At 48.5% G+C, this 19,668-nt stretch overlaps 2 protein-coding genes and 1 long non-coding RNA gene across 5 annotated transcripts; 2 read left to right on the top strand and 1 right to left on the bottom strand.

Moving 5' to 3' along the window:
- Positions 1–323: 323 nt before the first annotated feature.
- On the bottom strand, positions 324–2,173 carry LOC306650144. Its single transcript, XR_013760816.1, has 2 exons — positions 2,000–2,173; positions 324–1,087 (listed from the first exon to the last, which is right to left on the bottom strand). It is a non-coding gene; the product is annotated as an uncharacterized lncRNA (long non-coding RNA).
- ZNF688 (zinc finger protein 688) lies at positions 1,141–4,950 on the top strand. Of its 2 annotated transcripts, XR_013760815.1 has the most exons (4): positions 1,141–1,835; positions 2,151–2,264; positions 3,008–3,867; positions 4,917–4,950. XR_013760815.1 is itself a non-coding variant. In XM_079121958.1 (3 exons), exons 1-3 carry the CDS (start codon positions 1,640–1,642, stop codon positions 3,532–3,534), a joined length of 837 nt encoding a protein of 278 aa, XP_078978084.1. In that variant the 5' UTR covers positions 1,141–1,639; the 3' UTR covers positions 3,535–4,156. The 2 variants fall into 2 exon arrangements, 1 of the variants encoding a protein (XP_078978084.1); XM_079121958.1 differs by lacking the exon at positions 4,917–4,950 and having other exon boundaries at positions 3,008–4,156.
- Positions 4,951–15,634: 10,684 nt separating this feature from the next.
- LOC306650142 (zinc finger protein 764-like) lies at positions 15,635–18,461 on the top strand. Of its 2 annotated transcripts, none has more exons than XM_079121956.1 (3): positions 15,635–16,118; positions 16,258–16,371; positions 17,034–18,461. In XM_079121956.1, the coding sequence occupies exons 1-3, from the start codon at positions 15,923–15,925 to the stop codon at positions 17,963–17,965; spliced, it is 1,242 nt and encodes a 413-aa protein (XP_078978082.1). In that variant the 5' UTR covers positions 15,635–15,922; the 3' UTR covers positions 17,966–18,461. The 2 variants fall into 2 exon arrangements, with proteins under 2 accessions (XP_078978082.1, XP_078978083.1); XM_079121957.1 differs by having other exon boundaries at positions 15,636–16,118; positions 17,037–18,461.
- The last annotated feature ends 1,207 nt before the right edge of the window (positions 18,462–19,668 follow it).

The raw sequence follows: 19,668 nt of genomic DNA, 5'->3' as shown, positions 1-19,668 counted from the left end.
TCTCTAAATATAATACAAAATAGGGCTGGGGACATGGCTCAGTGGTCCAGCAATCCTGAGTCCAATGCCCGGTACCCACCCCAGCAAAAGAAAAAATAAAAATCCCAAAGTGGTGATGGTTGTACATTGTGACTGTACTAAGTACCACAGACCGGTAGGTTGAGTACAGATAACAATAATTGTACTGTATGTTTCAAAAGAGCTAGAAGGAAGAACTCTGAATGTTTTCACTACAAAGAAACAATAAATATTTGAGGGGACAGATATGCTTATCCTTATTTGAACATTACACAATGTATACATGTATCAAAAACATCACAGAGTATCCCACAAACGTACAATTTTAATGTGTCGATTTAAAAAAGCGACTGGAAAGGGCACACAAGGAAACATTCAGAGGTGACATCCATGTTCTATATCTTGTTAGGGGTAATAGTTACATTTATCAAAACTCAAAGAATTTTACATTGAAGATCTGTGTATTTTACTGTATGTACACTATAACTCAAATTAATAAAGAGAGTTAAAAGTAGTTTAAGAAATAGGGGGAGATAGGGTACTCCTCTTTTCATAACCTGGTTATATTACTTTTATTTTTCTTTTGCGGTATTGGGAGTTGAACCCAGGGGAGCTCTACCACTGAGTTACATCCCAGCCCCTTTATTTTTTGCTTTGAGATAGGGTCTCACTAAGTCGTTGAGGCTGGCCTCGAACTTGCGATCCTCCTGCCTCAGCCTCCAGTGTACCTGGAATTACAGGTGTGTCCAGAGACAGAGCAAGCAGAATCATGGATGCAAAGGATCCGGTTGGCTCTGCGGCTGTACGCACGTACTGCTTTCTACCTCGACTGCTGTACAAAGGTTTTGCCACAGTCTTCCCCCAACAGCTGGGGTCCAGATCCCAGGCATCAGGAGGCGGGGTGGGAAACCGTCCAAGACCGCATTCTCAGGTACTAAAGCCACCAAGGCTCTCCCTGAACTTTAGTCGGCCAACGAAGGATTCAGGGCCTCGAGCTGTTTCAAACGCCCCGCCGATCCGGACCAATCACAGCGCAGCTTCTTCCTTGGTTACCGCCAATCATCGACCGCTGTGTGTTGAGGGCGAAGAAAGGCGTAAGGAGCTGCGGGTCCCTCCATCTTTCTTGAGGGCAAGAACCTTTTTCTCTACTTTCCTGCCAGTCTTCACACCAAAAGAAAGGGCCAGGGGAAACAGGAGGGGCGGGGGGGGAAACTACTGCAGCGGCCATTATATTTAAGGGCAAATAAGACGCTGGTGCCAGAGAAGCCAGAAAGCGCCATATTTGATATGCTTAAGAAACGGCGCCCTCAAAAACAACGAGTGGCAATTGAAGCCAAGTTGTCGCCATATTTTCTGAAGGCACCTTCCGGGTCCTTTAACCCGGGTGTCTATGTCCAAGCGGCCATGAAGTGAATAAACACCAAGGAGTTTTATTTGTCCCCATCCCTGAATCACTAGCAGCCAGTCCCTACTACTTCAGTTCCCGGCAGCTTTCGGACGTCGAGGCTGGGCGGGGCCCGGGCCGGGCAGCCCTTCCCGTGGACGAAGAAAGCTGAGGACAGGAGCGGGGAGGCGGTGGCCTCAGGAACAAGGCTATAGCTGCTTGGGGCTGGGAACCCCCATGGCGCCGCCCCCAGCCCCGCTCCTGGCGCTGAGACCCGGGGAAACCCGGCCTGCTTGCAAGGAGCCTGGGGCCGTGAGCTTCGCGGACGTGGCCGTGTACTTCTCCCCTGAAGAGTGGGGGTGTCTGCGGCCCGCGCAGAGGGCCCTGTACCGGGACGTGATGCGGGAGACCTACGGCCACCTGGGCGCGCTCGGTGAGGCCCCTGGCCAGAGCCCCCCTCCTCCTCCACCGGGTTTCACAGGGGGAGATGATACAGCAGGACCCAGTGGATTGTGAGCCCTAATCCCTCACCATTCCACCAACAGCGCCAGCCACCTCCCATTCCCGGGGCTTCAGGTACCCCCTCGGGAGTCTTACCCTCCCATATTCGCTTCATCCAGGCAAGAGTATTTGCAGATTCTGTCCAGGTTGAGCATAAGTTCTGAGGAGGTGCCCTCACTCTGGTAGGGGGATGCCATCTTCCAGGACAGCCTCTCAGGCCAGCACTGTGATCCCTGTTCTCTCCCAGGATTCCCAGGCCCCAAACCAGCCCTCATCTCTTGGATGGAACAGGAGAGTGAGGCTTGGAGCTCCGCCGCCCAGGATCCTGAGGAGGGGGAAAGCCTGGGAGGAGCTCTGAGAGGTGAGGGATTGTCCCAGGTCTCCTCCCATCCCCCTTGATATCTTCCTAGCAAAGTTTTCTTTCAGGTCCTCAATCTCAACATCTCTAAAAAAATGAAAGAGTCAACCTATGTTGGATATTAGAAGAGGAAAGAAGGCAGACCTAGTACAAAGTTTGCAGAACTTGGGACATTAGTCTTATTGACACCAGAGTAGGAGAATTAGGAGCCCAAGTCCAAGACTCAGGTTTCTAGGTCCCTCTGATAGAAAACACCATTCTTCCCTTCTCAACAGCAACTAAAATGTCCCTAACAATGGGAGTGGCTTCAGATCTGCTTTTCACATTTCTCAAGCAAGGCAAAGTGGTATAAGAGAAAATACTGGTAATTGGTTAACTTTGGTCTTTTCCCCTCCTCATCCCCCAGGGGAGTGAACTGGAGCAAATGTTTCCTCATCTGTAAAACAGTCTTATCCTTCAAAAACTGAAGAAATCACATCAATAACTTTTGCTTATTGAGCATTTACTAAGTGATGAATACTTATTACTCATTTAATTCTCCCATGGATCTTATGTAGTTCAGAAAACATTGTTCCCATTTTGACACATAAGGAAGGAGATCTGTTCACTTTCCACCAAAGCTGGCTTGTTAATTACTAGCAGTATTTTTTTTTTTTTTTTGGCGCTACATAAGTAAAAACCACTCTATAACCTGAGATAATATATGTAAAAGTGTTATAAAATGTACCTTAATACCTGTTTCTCAGGAGGCATCCCAAACAAGGAGAAGTTGGAACCCAAGGAAGGTCCCAGAGCCAAGAGACCCGGAAGGGTTCCTGGGAAGGAGCAGCATGAAGAGTTTGTTAAACACAACCCTGACTCCGCTACTAGCAAGGCCTCTGCAAGAGCACAGCTGCCCACGAAAGCTGCCTGGGACCAGACAGCAGGTGCACAGTCCCCAGTCCCGGTGCCAGTGACCAACGTGGATGCTCAGGCAAACCAGCGGCGCCACGTGTGTGCAGACTGCGGCCGCCGCTTCACCTACCCATCACTGCTGGTCAGCCACCGGCGCATGCACTCGGGTGAGCGGCCCTTCCCCTGCCCTGAGTGTGGCATGCGCTTCAAGAGGAAATTCGCCGTAGAAGCGCACCAGTGGATACACCGCTCCTGCTCTGGGGGTCGGCGAGGCCGGAGGCCTGGCATCCGGGCTGTGCCTCGGGCCCCAGTCCGAGGTGACCGGGACCCGCCAGTGCTCTTCCGGCACTACCCAGACATCTTTGAGGAGTGCGGGTGAGCAGCTCCCACCAGCTGGACTTGAACCTTATCTTGGCACTGACTGAGCCTGAGGTTCGCTCCCGAGTCAGGGATTTGGGAACTGATATTAATCCCTTGCGCTTCCCTCAAGGATCCCTCAAGTTTCCAAACTTGTAAAAAAGAAAAGTGCCTGTAAAGATTTAAAGAGATTAAAATTGATAGCCCTCCCCAAGTTTTTTGTTAACAAAACAAAACAAAACAAAACAGGAGAGTGCGAGGCTGGACTTTTCTCAGTGTTACCTCAGTAGCAGGTGCAACTGAGACCTTGCCATCATCTCAGGAAACATCCACTGGCTCCCTATCTACTTCAGAGGTAAATCTGAGGCCTGGGGAGAGAGGCCTGCTGGCGGACATAGTCCCCCAGGATGGGGGCAGGTGGACTTGTGCATGAGTACAGATGCATGTGGTCCAAATCTGGTCTCTGCAGATTGCCCCAAGGCACTGGTGGCAAGTCATATATGCCCTCCCTCAGCCTCAGTTCCCTCATGTGTAAGAGGAAGGTAAATATCTACCTCAAAGGGTTGCTGTGAAGATTGAAATTTTAACAAGATAATATGTATGACAGAGTAAATGTGCAATAAACATTTGTTGAAAAGACTGAATTACTGTCAATATTTTACACTTTATAAAGTGTAAAAAAGAGCTGGTTGTGGTGGTGCACACCTGTAATGCCAGCTATACCAGATACTTGAAAAGCTGTGGCAGGAGGAATTCAAGTTTGATTTGAGGCCAGTCTTGATAATAGTGAGATCCTGTCTCAAAAATAAATAAATAAAATAAATAAAATAAAATAAATTAATTAAATAAAAAATAAAATAAAATAAATTAATAAAATATAAAATAAAATAAAAATAAATAAAAGAGGGGAGCTGGGGTTGGATGAAGTAGCACACACCTGTAATCCTAGCAACTTGGGAAGCTAAAGCAGGAGGATGTAAAGTTCCAGGCCAGCAGGCTGGGCAACTTAGTGAGATCCTATCTCAAAATAAAATTTTTTAAATGCTGGGGATTGGCCCAGTTACTTAGGAGGATGAGGCAGAAGGATCCACAAGTTCGAGGCCAGCCTCAGCTACTTAGTGAGGCCTTAAGCACCTTAGTGAGATCCTGTCTCAAAAAGTAAAAAGGACTGGGGATGCAGTTCATTGGTAAAGTGCTTGCCATTGGGTTCAATCCCTAGGATGGGGGGGGGGGATAAAAGAATAACAGAAAAGAAAGAGAAGTCAAGTGTAGTGATGTACACACCTGTAATCCCAGTGACTTAGGATGCTGAGGCAGGAGGATCACAAGTTTGAGGCCAGTCTGGGCAATTTAGTGAGACTGTGTCTGAAATTTTTGTTTTCTTCTTCCTTCTTTTCTTTGCAGTATGAGGGATTGAACCCAGCACCTGTGGCCTCCCACATGCCAGGTAAGTGCTCTACCACTAAGCTATATCCCCAACTCTTCAAAAAAAAATTGTTTTTAAGGGGCTGGCAATATGGCTCAGTGGTAGAGCACTCGCTTAGCATGTTTGACCCCCAGCACCAAAACAAGAAAAAGGAGAAGGAGAAGGAGGAGGAGAAAAAGGAGTAGGAGTGGGGGAGGAGAAGGAGAAGGAGAAGGAGAAGCAGCTCCCTAGGGAGGGCATGGATACCAACAGGCATGTTTTACAAAGAAGCAAACTTGGGCTCAGATTTAGTGATTTTGTGATGTTCTCCAAGTTTGACTGCTATAACACAGCAAGGCTGGAAACTGACATAGAGCCCCAATATTTCTACCACTTCTGAGAAGTCAGATCTGGGCAGAAAACATGGGTCAGGGACTAAGGATACAGAACCTAGCCCATCCTGCCTGGGGCGTCTGTGCAGAAAACTGAGCACCTCAGCAAAGCTAGTGTCTGTTTTCACTTCAAAGATGCGGCCATCTGATTCAGTGACTGTATTGAAAGCTTTCTTTGGAGGGGCTGGGTGGTAAGGGAATTGCAAGATGAGGAAAGCTGACCTTATTCATTCATTCGTTCAGCAAACACTATCTGAGGCCTCTGTGGGTTTTGTGTTGGGCTCTGGCGTCACAGCTCACCCAGGTCCCACATGGAATGTGGAAGAAAGTGATTGGGGCAGGACAGGGAAACCCAGAGGCACCACCTAACCTAGCCTAGCTGGTGCTAAGCCAGGAAAAGCTGCTGGGAGAAGGAACTGTCCCTGCTTACCATGGCATGAGGAGGAACTGGTGTGGGGGAGGTTCTTCAGCAGAGGAAGCAGTAAGGGAGGCTTGTTTCACAAAAAGGATAGAAAAGAGACACAATGCAGGGCAAGTGTAAGAGCACCGGCTCTAGGCAGACTGGGTTCAGCTCCTGACTCACCATGCAATCTTGGGCAAATCGTTGCTGGTGCAAGCCACTTCTCTGTGCCTCAGTTTCCTCGTCTCTAAAAGACTGGATGATAACAACACCTAACTCATAAGATTGGTATTAGGAACTGGTCATGGTGATGCATGTCTGTAATCCCAGAGGCTAGGGAGGTTGAGGCAGGAGGATCCTGAGTTCAAAGCCAGCCTCTGCAATTTAGCAAGGCCCTAAGCAACTCTGTGAGACCCTGTCTCTAAATAACATATAAAAAAAGTGCTGGGGATGTGACTCAGTGGTTAAGTGTCCCTGGGTTCAATCCCTGGTACAAAGAAACAACAACAACAAAAACAAACAAACAAACAAAAAACCCCAAAATCAGGGCTGGGGTTATAGCTCAGTGATGGAGCACTTGCCTCCCATGTGTGAGGCACTGGGTTCGATCCTCCGCACCACATAAAAATAAATAAAGGTATTGTGTTCATTTACAACTAAAACAACAACAACAATGAAAAGCTTTAAAAAAAAAAACAAATGAAAACAACAACAAAAAATTGGTATAAAGATTATCAAGAAGAGAATCTTTCACATTAGTGGGTTATTTTGTTTCGACTTATTTTTGTTTTGCAGTGGTGAGAATCAAACTCAAGGCCTTGCACATGCTAGGAAAATACTCTACCACCACTAAGCTCTACCACCACCAGGCTCTACCATCCCCAATGCTCTACCACCACCAATGTTTTTGTTTTTTTGTGGAGTCTCACTCCTATGCCCAGGTTGGTCTCAAATTCCTGGGGCCAAGCAATTCTCCCACCCCAGCCTCCCCAGGAACTGAAACTACAGATACCCATCACCATGCCTGGCTTCACATTAGTGTTTAATAAACATTGGTTATTATTAATACAAAATAGTATGTAGGAGGACCTAGCAGAGACTTGGCCAGATCTTCTAAATCAAGAGAGGTGTCCTAGAGGAGGTGGAGCATACGGGACTTGAAGAATGACAAAGTTTTCAACAGACTAGGTAGGCAAGCATGGGGAAAGGTCAGCAGTTCCACTTGACTGAACATAAAGAACTAGGTATGGGATAATGAAAGACAGGCAGCTGAGGGACAGGGGCATGTTTTAGTCAGCTCTCTGTCACTGTGACTGAAAGATTTGGCAAGAACAACGTAGAGAGGGGAAAGTTTATTTGGGCTGATAATTTCAGAGGTTCAGTCCATGGTCGGCCGACTCCACAGCTTGCACCCAAGTGAAGCAGAATATTATGGTGGAAGGGCAGGGTGTAAGAAGCAGCTCAGGACATGACAGCCAGGAAGCAAATGGGGGTCAGGGGTCTCTGCTCACCAGGGACAAAGTATATACCCTAAAATCAAGCACTCAGTGACCTATGTCTTCCAGTCATACCCAACCTGCCTATCCTCACAATCCAGTTAATCCACATTAGTGGATTAATTCACTGATTAGATTCAAACTCATTTCATCTCTGAACATTCTTGCATTGTCTTGCATATGACCTTAGGGGATATTTCATATCTAAACCATAACAGATCAAATCTGAGAGAGTAATCCATCCCAGCAGAGGAGTTTGAAGTTTGTTTTGCAGGCACTGAGGAACCATAGAAAATTCTTGAACAAGAGCAGGACTGTTTGATAGGTGCTGTCAAAAGATGTCTTTGCAAAGTAGTGCGGAGTGAGATTGTGGAAGAAGCCTAGACACTGGAGATCTGTTGAGCAGCCGTGGGAGTTGGAGAGGAAAGGGTCTCAGGGGTTGGGGTGATTGGGGTGGGAAGAGCAGGGATACAGGGAACAGCAAGTGGAACCTTCTAAACTAGGGATGAGTTTGGTAAAGGTACAGAAAGGACACCTGTATCTGGACCCAGAAGTGCAAATTTATAGATGGGCTTGGAGAAGAGGGAGGGGCATGTCACAGAAGCGATGAATGTGAAGTTTGGACTTTATTCTAAATAGTCCAGGATTATATTTGTCTGTAAAGTGCTATGGATTAAACCCAGGGACTCACACATGCTTGGCAATTGCTGTACCGCTGAGCCACATCCCCAGCTCCACCTAAATTATTTTTAAGTATACAGTACAGTGGTTTTAAGTACAATCATGTGTTAAGGACGGGGGTTCATTCTGAGAAATGCTGCCTTAGGCCTCTTCACTGTTGGGTGACTATCACAGAATACTTAAACTAAGAAGGATTTGACATCACCAGGCAATATAATTCCATGGGACCATTGTTGTACTTGCTATGGACCAAAAACCTCATCAGATGGCTCATGACTGTATATTCAAATTGTTGTATGACCATCAAAACCATCAGGCTCCAGAAGTTCTTCATTTTCCCCAGCTGAAAGTCTGCACTCATGAAACACTGACATTTCTCCCTCCCTGTCAACCACTGGCAACCACTGTTCCTTCTGTCCCTTTGTGTGTGTGAAGTTGACTCCTGTATGTGCACTGGGGGTTTAAGCAGTATGTTAAGGTGATCTTATTTGCATTAAACAAACAAACAAACTGTACTCTGGCTGCTCTGCAAATGAACTACAGAGGAGGATGTAGGAAGGGTGGAGATGTGGCTGGAGATTAATGGGAAGCACCTGCTCTCTTCATGGGCTGGACATGGACAGCAAAAGAGGAAGTTGGAATGATGGTCTCAGGTTTTGGTCAAGTGAAGAGAAGGATGGAGGAGCCAGTTCCTGGAGTAACCTGGGTGGACTCTTAAGCCTTTTAAGCTGGAAGAAAACTCCTGAGGCTCAATGTTTTAAGCAGGATTTGGGAAGCAGTGGATGCAGTTCTTTCCTTCCTTCCTTTCTCCCTCCACTCCTTTTTTTTTTTTTTTTTTTTTTTTTTTTTTTCCAGTACTGGGGATGGAACTCAGGGCCTCATACATGCTAGGCAAGTATTCTACCACTGAGCTACATCCTCTCTTTCCGGTACTAGGGATTGAATCCAGTGGTACTCTACCACTGAGCTATATCCCCAGCCCTTTCCATTTTTTCTCTGAGACAGGGTCTTGCTAAGTTGCCCAGGCTGGCCTTGAAACTTGCAGTTCTCTTGTCTCAGCTTCCTAAGTAGTTGGGATTACAGATATGTGCCATTGCACCTGGTTCTTTCTTTCTTCTTTCCTTCCCTTTTTCCTCCCTCCCTCCCTCCTTCCCTCCCTCTCCAACCCCCTGTCTCTTTCAGCAGGCTCTCACCACATTGCCCAGATTGGTCCCCAAATCATGGGCTTAAGGGATTCTTCTGCTTCAGCATTCCAAGTAGCTGGGACAACAGGCATGCACCATCACACCGTGTCTTATGTTTCTTTCTTGAAGGCTGCCCTGTCCCTTAAATATGCTAAAGGACTCTCTAAGGGTTGGGGGGTGCCTAGTTCCCCCCCCCCCCCAGGGTATTTCATGGGAATATGCTCCACAGAATATAGTCAGAGAATGCTGAGGCCTAGAGACAGAAGGGAACTTACTGAGGGTCACATAGTTGAATCAGTGGCAGAAGCAAGTTTGGAACCCAAATCTCCTGATTTCCCATTTCTTTTGCCTACAACACACAGTCATGCAGGATGGATGGGAAAGGCAAAAGGTAGGGAGCCCAAAGACCAGCAAGGAGACCCCAGATTTAAATCTGTAAGGGCCTGAACAAGAGAAGCCCACTGATGAGGGCAGCCACTGGGTACCTTTGGTTCCTCCACCACTCACCCTTTCTCCTGGGCAATTTCACGTACTTCCCTTATACTTGAAATGACTTTCTTCCCCTTTTACATGACCCCTAAATGTATCTTTCTTATTTACTTTTCAATGCTTATCATAGCCTGTTATTAGTTTTTTTTTTTTTTTTTTCTCCCTTCAGGCTTATATGACTATGGAACAGTGCATGTGGCCAGAAGCAGCTTCTCTGATCTTAGGTCTTTGCTTCTTGTGCTACCCCATGTTACTACTCTATCTGGTCTCAAATTTCACTTCTCTCTGGTTGTTGAAAATTTGCCTTCACCAATTCTGTGTGTTCCAGCATGCGTTCCGGAGTCAGATTGCCTGGATTTGAATCCTGGCTCCACTACTCACTAGTTCTGTGGCCTGGAGCAAGGTAATCTCTCTGGGCTTTAGATTCCTGATAAATGAGATTGCCTATCTCTGAAGAGTTGTTAAGTGAATTAACCAGAAAGAGCACTGAGAGTTTGTTTTTTAAACCAGAAATTGAACCCAGGGGTGCTTAATCACTGAGCCACAAACCCAGCCCTTTTTATTTTTTGAGACAGGGTCTTGCTGAGTTGCTTAGGGCCTCGATAAATTGCTAAGGTTGGCTTTGAACTTGCCATCCTCCTGATCAGCCTCCCCAGCCGCTGGATTACAGGTGTATGACATCTGCCCTGCCGCACTTAAACTCTTGTACATAGTAAATGGTCAATTAGGGAAAATGAATACTATTAATCTCTTTAGTTATATCACAGAACCAAGTGCAGTTTGGTATAGTGGGCTATTGTCTTCTTTTGGAGGACCTGGAATTAAGAAATCCCCAGGAAGTAGAGCTTTACAACAAATGAGGGGCTGGGGATGTAGCTCAGAGGTAGAAAGCTTCCCTAGCATGCTCAAAGCCCTGAGTTCGAGCCCCAGCACCACAAAAAATTAAAAACAAATAAATAAATAAAACAAACGAATCCTGTCACCCATTAATGCACCTAATTTTTTAGACCATCATACCTTAATACATTTAAAATTCAGTTCATTTTCATATGGTCAGCAGGGGTCAGCATATTCAAAGTGTTCACGTGGCTTTTCTGGAACATACCTGGAGGAGGCAGTGCGAGGCGCTGGAAAAGGCTCGTGTTTAGTACTATGAAGACCTGGAATCACTGAAGGGGTCTGCCTTTGGTTAGGACCCGGGCTTTGGCTTTTTCTTCTCTAAAATGACGTTTAACTCTTAAGGCATTGAGAGATATTGGGCCCAATGTCCTCAGAGCTAGTAAGTATATGGAGTATATGGTATTCATAGACTATCTTTAGAGGAATATTTAAGAAACTGATAATAAAGGAACAGAATGAGAGGTGACATCACTGAATATTCTTCCGCACCTGGTAAATGAATTTTTTAAAGAAATAAATGAGTTTGTTAAAAAAATTTATTTTCTGAAGTTCAGATCCCTGGGTAGGCCTTCTTGCGGAAATTGGGGTGGGTGCATCAGCCTCCCTGACCCCATCTTTTCCCACTTCTAGACCACTCGCCGCCGCCGGCCCTGAGCTCGTCCGCCGAAGCAGCCGAGGCCATCTTAACTGTGGGCAAGGAGAGTGGCCAAGGCCACTTGAGGAACAACAGAAGACAGACCGTTTCTAGGGGAAACAATCCAGGTTACTGACACCAGGTTGGCATTGAAGCTGCTCATCGACTTTTTCTAAAATGAAAAGAACCGAGGATGCAGGCATTTTTTCTGAGGGCACCTTAGTTTCACGGCCCCCGCACCACCGGGTTCGTGTAACTGGCGTTTCTCGCTGTCCTACAGCGGCCGCACCCAAAGCTATTTCCGGTGCCAAGGCTTGAAACGCCCCCCACCCCCACCCCGCCCGCTGTCCCCGCCTTGTTGGCCCCCAGATTCCCTAGCATCGCTCTCTGGGGTAGCGGAACTCTTGTCTTCCTCCTGATGTGCCTCTGAAGGCTTGGCAGGACGGAGAAGGGGAAAGAGACCAAAAGCCGTGAGCTTCGCAGACGTGGTGGTGCAGTTCTCCCTGGGGCAGTGGGGTGCTTGCCTTATTGGGGTGTCCACGTGTTCGTGAGGTCTAGCTGATGGGGATTTCTGAAAAGGGAAGAGGGCGGGTGGCAGGGGCAGGGTCTTGTGTCAGACTCAACCCCAGCTTGATGGGGTCAGATCAACCTCACTGAAATTCCTGTTTCCCCTGCCAGATTCCTCCAGTGGCCTCCTCTCGGGATCTACTGTAAAAAGTTGAGTATATACCACAGTGGCCAGCATGCTACATCCCTTGGAATTCCAACCAGCTCACTACCTACAGATAAACCACCCATTTAGGTTACACCTCCAAATTTAATTCATCCTTTAATGCTGTCAAATGTCACCTCAAGAAATTCCTCCCGGAGCTGGATGTGGTGGCTTACCCCTATAATTCCAGCGACTCTGGAGATTGAAGCAAGAGCATTCAGGTTCATGGCTAGCCTCTGCAACTTAGCAAGGCCCTGTTTCAAAAAAATGAAAAAAGGGCTGGGGATGTAGCTCAGTAGTAGAGTGCCCTGGATTCAATTTTGAGGGGAAAAATTCTCCTGACTCCCTTCTACCCCATGCTAGAAAACTACTCAGAACCGTGGCTCTGTGTCTTATTTGTATAGCCCTGGAGGTCTATACAGTCTGCCCAGAAGGTCTTTCAGAAACTTGGGCCAGTGAAATTCATACCTGGTATCTCTCTTCTCCAGCTTACTGTCAACTTAGAATAGAAACTTTATTTTGGTTTAACAGTGACTCCAACACCCAGAACATCTAGAACAATGCCCTGTGGGGAAGAGAGGCTCCATTTTCATTCAATTAGTGCACAGGTAATTTTTTTGTTGGTGTGTGGGTACCAGGGACTGAACCCAGGGGTGTTTAACCAGAGCCATATCCCCAGGCCTTTTTATTTTTTTATTTTGAAACAGGATCTCACTAAGTTGCTTAGGGCCTTGCTAAGTTGCCCAAGCTGGCCTCAAACTCCAGAGTTGCTGGGATTACAGGCATGTGCAACCCTGCTGTGCTATGCACAGGTAATCTTAGGATAGGTTTCATAAGTGTTGAGTGTTTTTCCCAGGATTCTTACACCCCAAAGCAGCATCCATCTCCTGGTGAAGGAGGAATCTCAGCTGTGGGGCCCAGATACTCAGGATCACGAGGAAGACAAACCTGAAAGCCAGTAGGGACAGTATCCTGGTTCCAGCTAGAAGAGATATTCTGTTGAGCAAGAAACATCATCTACATATTCTTTGCTGCCAGTGTTATTAATTTCTTCTGACCTGAATTTCTAACACACACTGGAGCCTGGGATTTTGACCTTCTTCTTACTTATTTGGCTTTGAGACATCCAGTGGTACCATGATCAGGCCATACTATATGAATCACTCAAACTTGAGGTCAGTGGCAGAGTGTGAATTCAAATTTAGGTGGAGGTGGTTCACCTTTCCATCTCCAAATCCCTAAGCAGCTGCTCTTATGGTCCGTCATAGGATGTGTGATTGGCCTGCCTGCCTGGTAAGCCCCTCAGTTACTCAGCACCATCCAGGGGTGGGGTGGCTCCCAGGGGCTAGATACCCATCTGAATGCTGCTGCTGTTGTGAGGTTTGATGTTGTTACCTAAATATAAGTAAGCCTTGGGGAGGTTCCAGGGCAGCGGGGCAGGTAGATTTTGAATCTTTGTTTAAAAAAAAAAAAAAAGAAAGAAAGAAAGAAAAGAATCTATTTTCTTTCTCAGCAGCTACTCAGGAAAAAAAAAAAAAAAAATGATACATTTAGAAGAGGCCAGCAAGGGGGTCTATTTGGGAGTTGTCTTGAGCTTCTGAGCTCAGAGACACGGATGTGGTTTCTGAGCCTCTAGCCAATGCTCCATGTATCCCAGGCCTTCCCCAAACCCTCAATTTGTGCCAGGTTTCAACACCTGGCACTCACCCAGCAACCTCATGGCTGTTCCCAGGTGTAGTCATGCTTTGCCAAAACCTTCAGCCTGGCCCAGTGCACTGCAGGGAGTGACCTTTTGCCTGCAGCACCTGTTTCTACCACAGCGAGGACCACAGGAACAAATAGTGTTTTTATGTCTGTCCTTTTAGTGGCCAATGATTCAGTCAGAAGCTTGCCAGGGGGACCTAATTCCTTGGTCCCATAGCCCAAAGTGGGTGTGAACTTTGCTCCTGGTTCTCCCCTAGTAGGGTCTAGACCTCCCACAAGTCTTCCCAGTCTTTAGGGACTTGAAAGTGTTCTTTAGGGACCTGAAAGTCTGGGAGAGCCAGGACTGGGGTGTAGACCCTTGGGGGCAACTCTACACCCTCACCCTTTCCAACCCACTCTCCAACAAACCTTTCTTCTCAGTTGGTCTGACCCTGCCCAAGCTCTTTGTCTCCTCCCCAAGTCTGTTGTGATCAACTCTTTATTTGTCCAGCTACCCTGGGTGTGGGTGTTGAGAACAAGGTGACATCTGTGCAGCCATGTTGTATGAAGAAGCCATTTTGGGAACTGGCCCGTAAAACCCCCCCAGGAACGGGCATGCAGGTGCTACCCTCAAGAGCCAATACAGGACAAACAGGACGTACTGGGCCCCTGGGGTTTATCAAGGCTGTTAAGAGATATCTGTCGGAGAAATGGGCAGCTGCCTGAGAACTTTATCTGTCAAGGATGGGGGGGGGGTTGTTTTGCCCTGACTCATCTCCTGCATAGTTCACCCCTTCCCTCCTCCCTTCTTCCTCCAGGACCCTTCAATTCTGGCGGGATCCAATGAGAATCAAATAGATTGGCGGGACCCAACCAAAGAGGACAAATGTTTACCTGTTCAAATGTTAACCAATAATATACAGGTCTTTGTGTGTGAATGCTTGAAAATCTCTTAAATAGAGTGCTTTCTCACCCCTTGGGGCACTCCCCATTCAGCCATTGTAGCGGTCTGAGAGGCTGGTTGCTGTCCAAGCTCGAGCTTGCAATAAAACCTCGTTGTGTGTCTTGCATTATTGTGTGTGCACGTTGACTCTCTGGGGATTGGTTGATATTGAACCCCAATATGGGGAGGAGCATCCACTAAGCAAAGTGTCAGGTGAAAGCCTCAGGGTCTTTGAAAGAAGGCAAGCAGGCAAAAGTTCCATGCTAGACAGCAGACTTGTTGAAGAGGTGGTCTTTTTGTGAAGTGTGTGAAATGCTGTGATTGATTTAGCCTCTCCAGAGAAAAAAACAACTCTCCCTAGGGCTGGGTATGTATGAAGGCATGTGGGAGCTGAGTTGGCAGTCAATAAATGAGAGGGGGTTCTAGGTTAGAGATGACAACATATGTTTAAAAAAAGATCTGAGGCAGGATTGGGGGTATGCTTGGGAAAGAAAGTGATGAGTTCAGTTTGTTAGTTTTTTTGTTTTTGCTTTTTGCAATACTGGGAATGGAACCAGGATCTGGCACACGTACTGTCAAATTCTCTACCACTGAGGTACACCCATTCCCAAAGAGGTCAGTTTGAGCCATGTGGAATCCAAGGTGCTTGTGAAACATCCATGCCTAGCCAGGGAAGCAGTGGACCTCCAAAGGCAGGTACTGCAGGCGGGTGGGGAGAGAATAAGCTTGTACAAGAGGGTCCTTCTGTCCTTTCTCAGTCTCCAGGCTATGCTCCCCAGCTACCCCCATTCTGGGTGTCCAGAATTTCAGTGTTGGACACGCTTCCAGTGGAAAATTTTCACTTTTATGTGCCTTTTTTTTTTTTTTTTTAACTGTCAACACTGAGAAATGGCTGCTGTCATACAGTTTTGAGCTAATAACTTGAGCTAATAACAAGAGAGTGATGAGCTGGAGCTTGGCTATAAACGGCCCAGAAAAGCAAACTAATGTCCCAATCCCAAGGGCACAGAGATCAGTTCCCGCCCGCGCCGACTCTCCCAAGAGTCGCCTTGCGCCTAATTCCGGCAGGGCAGCAGCTCCGCCCTTCGCGCGTCGGAGGCCTGGCTCACGCTGCCCAGGGACGCGCGGGTTCTCAGACTGGCACCTGTAGCCGCCGCGGCCATTTTGGATGAGGGCTGGAAGACAAAGCGACCGGTAAACATCCGAGTGGCATCACCGTGGGCATGACGGCATGGGAGCAAAGTTCGAGAGGCCGCGTTGCAGCCATTTTTATGAAGGCATCTCCCAGTTCTGATTATGTATCCGCCCCTCTCAGTTTTCATCCACTCCAGTGGGCTCACGCGAAGCCGGGGCTTGCTCCCTCTTGGCCCTAATTCCCGCCCTCCGACCCCCGGGCCTGGGCTGGGGAGGCGTTCTTGAGCACCGGACGCTCCGCAAAGCCAGGTTCGGTAGGGGGAGGTAGCTGGCCTGTCGCTGGGGCTGGCAGTTTCCATGGCGCCGCCTCTGCCTCCCATCCCCGCCCGGGAACCGAATGGGGCCGAAACACAGTGCGGGAAGCCGGGGGCCGTGAGCTTCGCGGACGTGGCCGTGTACTTCTCCCGGGAGGAGTGGGGGTGTCTGCGGCCGGCGCAGAGGGCGCTGTACCGGGATGTGATGCGCGAGACCTACCTCCACCTGAGCGCTCTCGGTGAGAGCCCTGCCTGCCCGCCGGGGCCCACATTCCCCGTATACCCCGGGTCCTGCACGTGGAGTGGGGGGCCCAAGGTCGGGAAGTCGGGACCGTGTGGACAGGCCTCTCCACAACGCGGGGTTTGCGTTATTCCCAGGAGGCGGAGGTACCAAGCCAGCGCTCATCTCCTGGGTGGAGGAAGAGGCCGAACTGTGGCATCCAGATGCCCAGGATCCCGAGGTCGCCAACGGCCCAACAGAAGCAGATACAGGTGAAATAAATATGTACTCAGGCTCAAGGGGACTTACCTACTTAGCAGTTTCTTCCTGAATTGCTTTCTCAGCTGAGACCATCATTCCTGGCCCCTGCCTGGCTTCTGGACTCAGCCTAGAAAGAGGCGGTTGGACCCACCTGACTCCACTCCTCAGAGCTCCTCACACCTAAGCTTTCTTGCTAGTTCCCTCCACACCATCACTGGCTTCTCTACCACCTTCTGTGTGTAGTTCCTTTTCTCTTGCTTCTATTGCTTACTTTCTTCAGTTCATCCTGTCAACCTTCACAAAGTGCTCAGCCTCGATTAACTTGTCATTGCTGGCCACATTCATGCCTTTCTTTAAGCTGTTTCCTGCTGCCGGGAACATCCAGTAAGCCTCCATTCATCTTTCATGATCCAGCCCAGACGTGACCTCTCCTGCCCAAGTGCCATTTCCCTAGCCCCGAGGGAGAATGTACTGCTCTTTCCTCCCCTCCTTTCTGTCTCTACAGCTGAGGCAAGGTGTCACTTAAAGATCCTCTGCCCACTCTTCACTAAGTCCCAGAGACAGCCGTGGGTCCAGAAAGTGGCATATCTGAGAGGCCTGTCACCATCCAGGGGTGTGGGATTCAAGAACCAAGATGAGCCTGAGTCTGAGCTTTCCCCCACCTATCTCTCAGCAGGTTCCAGAAACAAGGAAGAAAAAAGAGAAAGGGAAGAGACTGAAGCACTGGAGAAGCCACTCTCTGGGGACTCTCGAATTCCTGAGCAGAAGGTTCCCCAACCATCCTCAGCTGGGTTGCCTTCCAGCTTAGAGAGGCGGTCCAAGGTCCGTCACCGGGGTCGCCCTCCACTCCGTGCCCACCCATCTGTCCCAAGAGCAGATCAGCGTCATGGCTGCTACGTGTGCGGCAAGAGTTTCGCCTGGCGCTCCACACTGGTCGAGCATCTGTACACCCACACAGGCGAGAAGCCCTTCTGTTGCCCTGACTGTGGCAAGGGCTTCGGCCGGGCTTCCTCCCTGAGTAAGCACCGGGCCATCCACCGAGGGGAGCGGCCCCATCGCTGCCCTGACTGTGGCCGGGCCTTCACGCAGCGCTCCGCCCTCACTACCCACCTGCGTGTCCACACCGGCGAGAAGCCCTACCGCTGTGCTGACTGTGGCCGCTGCTTCAGCCAGAGCTCTGCCCTCCACCAGCATCAGCGGGTGCACAGCGGCAAGACCCCTTTCCCCTGCGCGGACTGTGGCCGGGCCTTCGCCCACGCCTCAGACCTTCGGCGCCATTTGCGCACCCACACAGGCGAGAAGCCCTACCCGTGCCCAGACTGTGGGCGATGTTTCCGGCAGAGCTCTGAAATGGCAGCCCACAGGCGTACCCACAGTGGCGAGCGACCCTATCCCTGCCCTCAGTGTGGCAGGTGCTTTGGTCAGAAGTCAGCCATGGCCAAGCACCAGTGGGTCCATCGACCAGGAGCCGGGATACGCAGGGGCCGGGGACCTAGTGGGTTGTGTCTGACCCTGGCTCCTAGCCCAGGGGACCTGGACCCACCTGTAGGCTTCCAGCTCTATCCAGAGATATTCCAGGAGTGTGGGGGACAGCCTCAAAAGTGATAAGACAAAGGGTGAAGATCTAGGCCTAGCCTGAAGCCCCAGATTAGCTCAGGGGCATGAACTTCTATGGTGGCCTCCAGAGAAGTCACAGAATTCATAATAAGAGCTGAACCTGGGGACTGAGGATGGTCTTACAGGCCCTTAGGAGCTTCATCTGCTGATGCCTTGCTCCCTACTGCCCAGGCTCTATAAGCTCTCCCCCTCCCATTTGAGGTAGAGCTGTAGTAACCCTCACTGGAGCACCCTATGGGGGAAAAAGGCAATTTCTCAGCTCAGAAGTATCAAAAGGATCGAAGTCAAAGAGAACCTTGTTTGACCCATTGTCTCCTTAATGCAGAAGTTAAAACTTGTTGTCCATCCTGAATCAGGCCTGTGGCTGCCTTGTTTACTTATTTATTTTGACCCAGGCAGCATTTTCAAATGTTATAAATTAGCAATCAAGACTTAAATCTCAAGCGGCTGAGGCAGGAGACTTGCCAGTTCAAGGTCAGCCTCAGCAAGTTAGGGAGACCAGTCTCAAAAAAAAAAAAAAAAAAAAAAAAAAAAAAATTGAAAAGGGCTAGCATGGGCAAAGGTACTGGGTTCAATCCCCAGCACCACAAAATAATGATGATAATAAAAATTGGGGTATTTCACCCAAAAATCCAGGTTTCTGGCTTCTCTTGAAAAATCCAAAGATGTGGCAGCTTGACCTAAGTTCCCATTAAACCGCAACTGATAGGAGCAGATCAGCAGCTTCTCCCTCAGTGAAGCCAGTGCTCTTCAATAACCAAGGCTCATACTCCATTAGCTCCTGATAGTCTCAGTTGCCACTTGTCATGGCTTGCTTTTTAGTGTTTTTCTTAAAGTAGAGCAAAAAGAAAGTAAATTGTTCCTGAAGCCATGTCTTTGACAAAGCAGGCCTTCTCCCTCTGGACCTGCTGGGCCCCTGGTAGTCATTTGAGTTTACAAACCAGTGTCTACAGTGTTTAGGTTTTCCTGTCTAGGGCAGGGTACACATGTGAGAGGGTGGCAAGAGGGAAGTAACAGCAAGGTTTGTTTCAGATCTTTGCTTCTCCCCCATTTTATGGTTTACAAAGTACTGTCTTGTCCATTGACTCATTTTACCCTTATAACAGCCCAGGAAAGGAAGCACCTTGCTTGGAGGACAACCCAGTCAGGATTAGGCAGTAAGGATCAAATTGGTCACTCCAAACCCAGTGTGACATCTGCCATGCCACAGTACCACTCTCAGTTGACCAGCAGCTCCTGTTTTTTTTATTTTTTATTTTTTGGTTTTGGTACCAGGGATTGAATCCAGGAGTATTTGACCACTGAACCACATCCACAGCCCTTTTTATATTTTATTTTTTATTTTGAGACTGGGTCTTAAGTTGATTGGAGCCTCATTAAGTTATTGAGAATAGCCTTAAACTTTTGATCCTCCTGCCTCAGCCTCCAGAGTCGCTGGGATTATAGGCATGTGCCACCGTACTTAGCAGGTCCTGGTTTTGAAGAGGAAAGCCTCAGACCTTCCTGAGAGACCCCTGGGGCTCAGATCTTATCCACCCTAGAAGGTCTCCTCACACTTTTGAAGTGGAGTTCTTTCTTGTCCTTTTGCATTTGTGGACATTGGGATCAGGTGAGGCTAGGCAACCTGTCCCCTAGGTCACACACACACACACACACACACACACACACACACAGAGTAAAACTCCATGGTT

Source organism: Sciurus vulgaris, assembly GCF_902686455.1.
Source record: "Sciurus vulgaris genome assembly, chromosome: 18".
In the NCBI taxonomy this organism is placed as follows: Eukaryota; Metazoa; Chordata; class Mammalia; order Rodentia; family Sciuridae; genus Sciurus; species Sciurus vulgaris.
This window is presented reverse-complemented; position numbering and strand designations above follow the sequence as displayed.

Bases quoted from the DNA above. Each gene is read 5' to 3' on its own strand.
- ZNF688 (XM_079121958.1), top strand. From the start codon at position 1,640: ATGGCGCCGCCCCCAGCCCCGCTCCTGGCGCTGAGACCCGGGGAAACC. The intron at 1,836-2,150 runs GTGAGGCCCCTG...GTTCTCTCCCAG, and splicing joins CGGCCACCTGGGCGCGCTCG to GATTCCCAGGCCCCAAACCA. The intron at 2,265-3,007 runs GTGAGGGATTGT...CCTGTTTCTCAG, and splicing joins CCTGGGAGGAGCTCTGAGAG to GAGGCATCCCAAACAAGGAG.
- LOC306650142 (XM_079121956.1), top strand. From the start codon at position 15,923: ATGGCGCCGCCTCTGCCTCCCATCCCCGCCCGGGAACCGAATGGGGCC. The intron at 16,119-16,257 runs GTGAGAGCCCTG...CGTTATTCCCAG, and splicing joins CCTCCACCTGAGCGCTCTCG to GAGGCGGAGGTACCAAGCCA. The intron at 16,372-17,033 runs GTGAAATAAATA...CCTATCTCTCAG, and splicing joins CCCAACAGAAGCAGATACAG to CAGGTTCCAGAAACAAGGAA.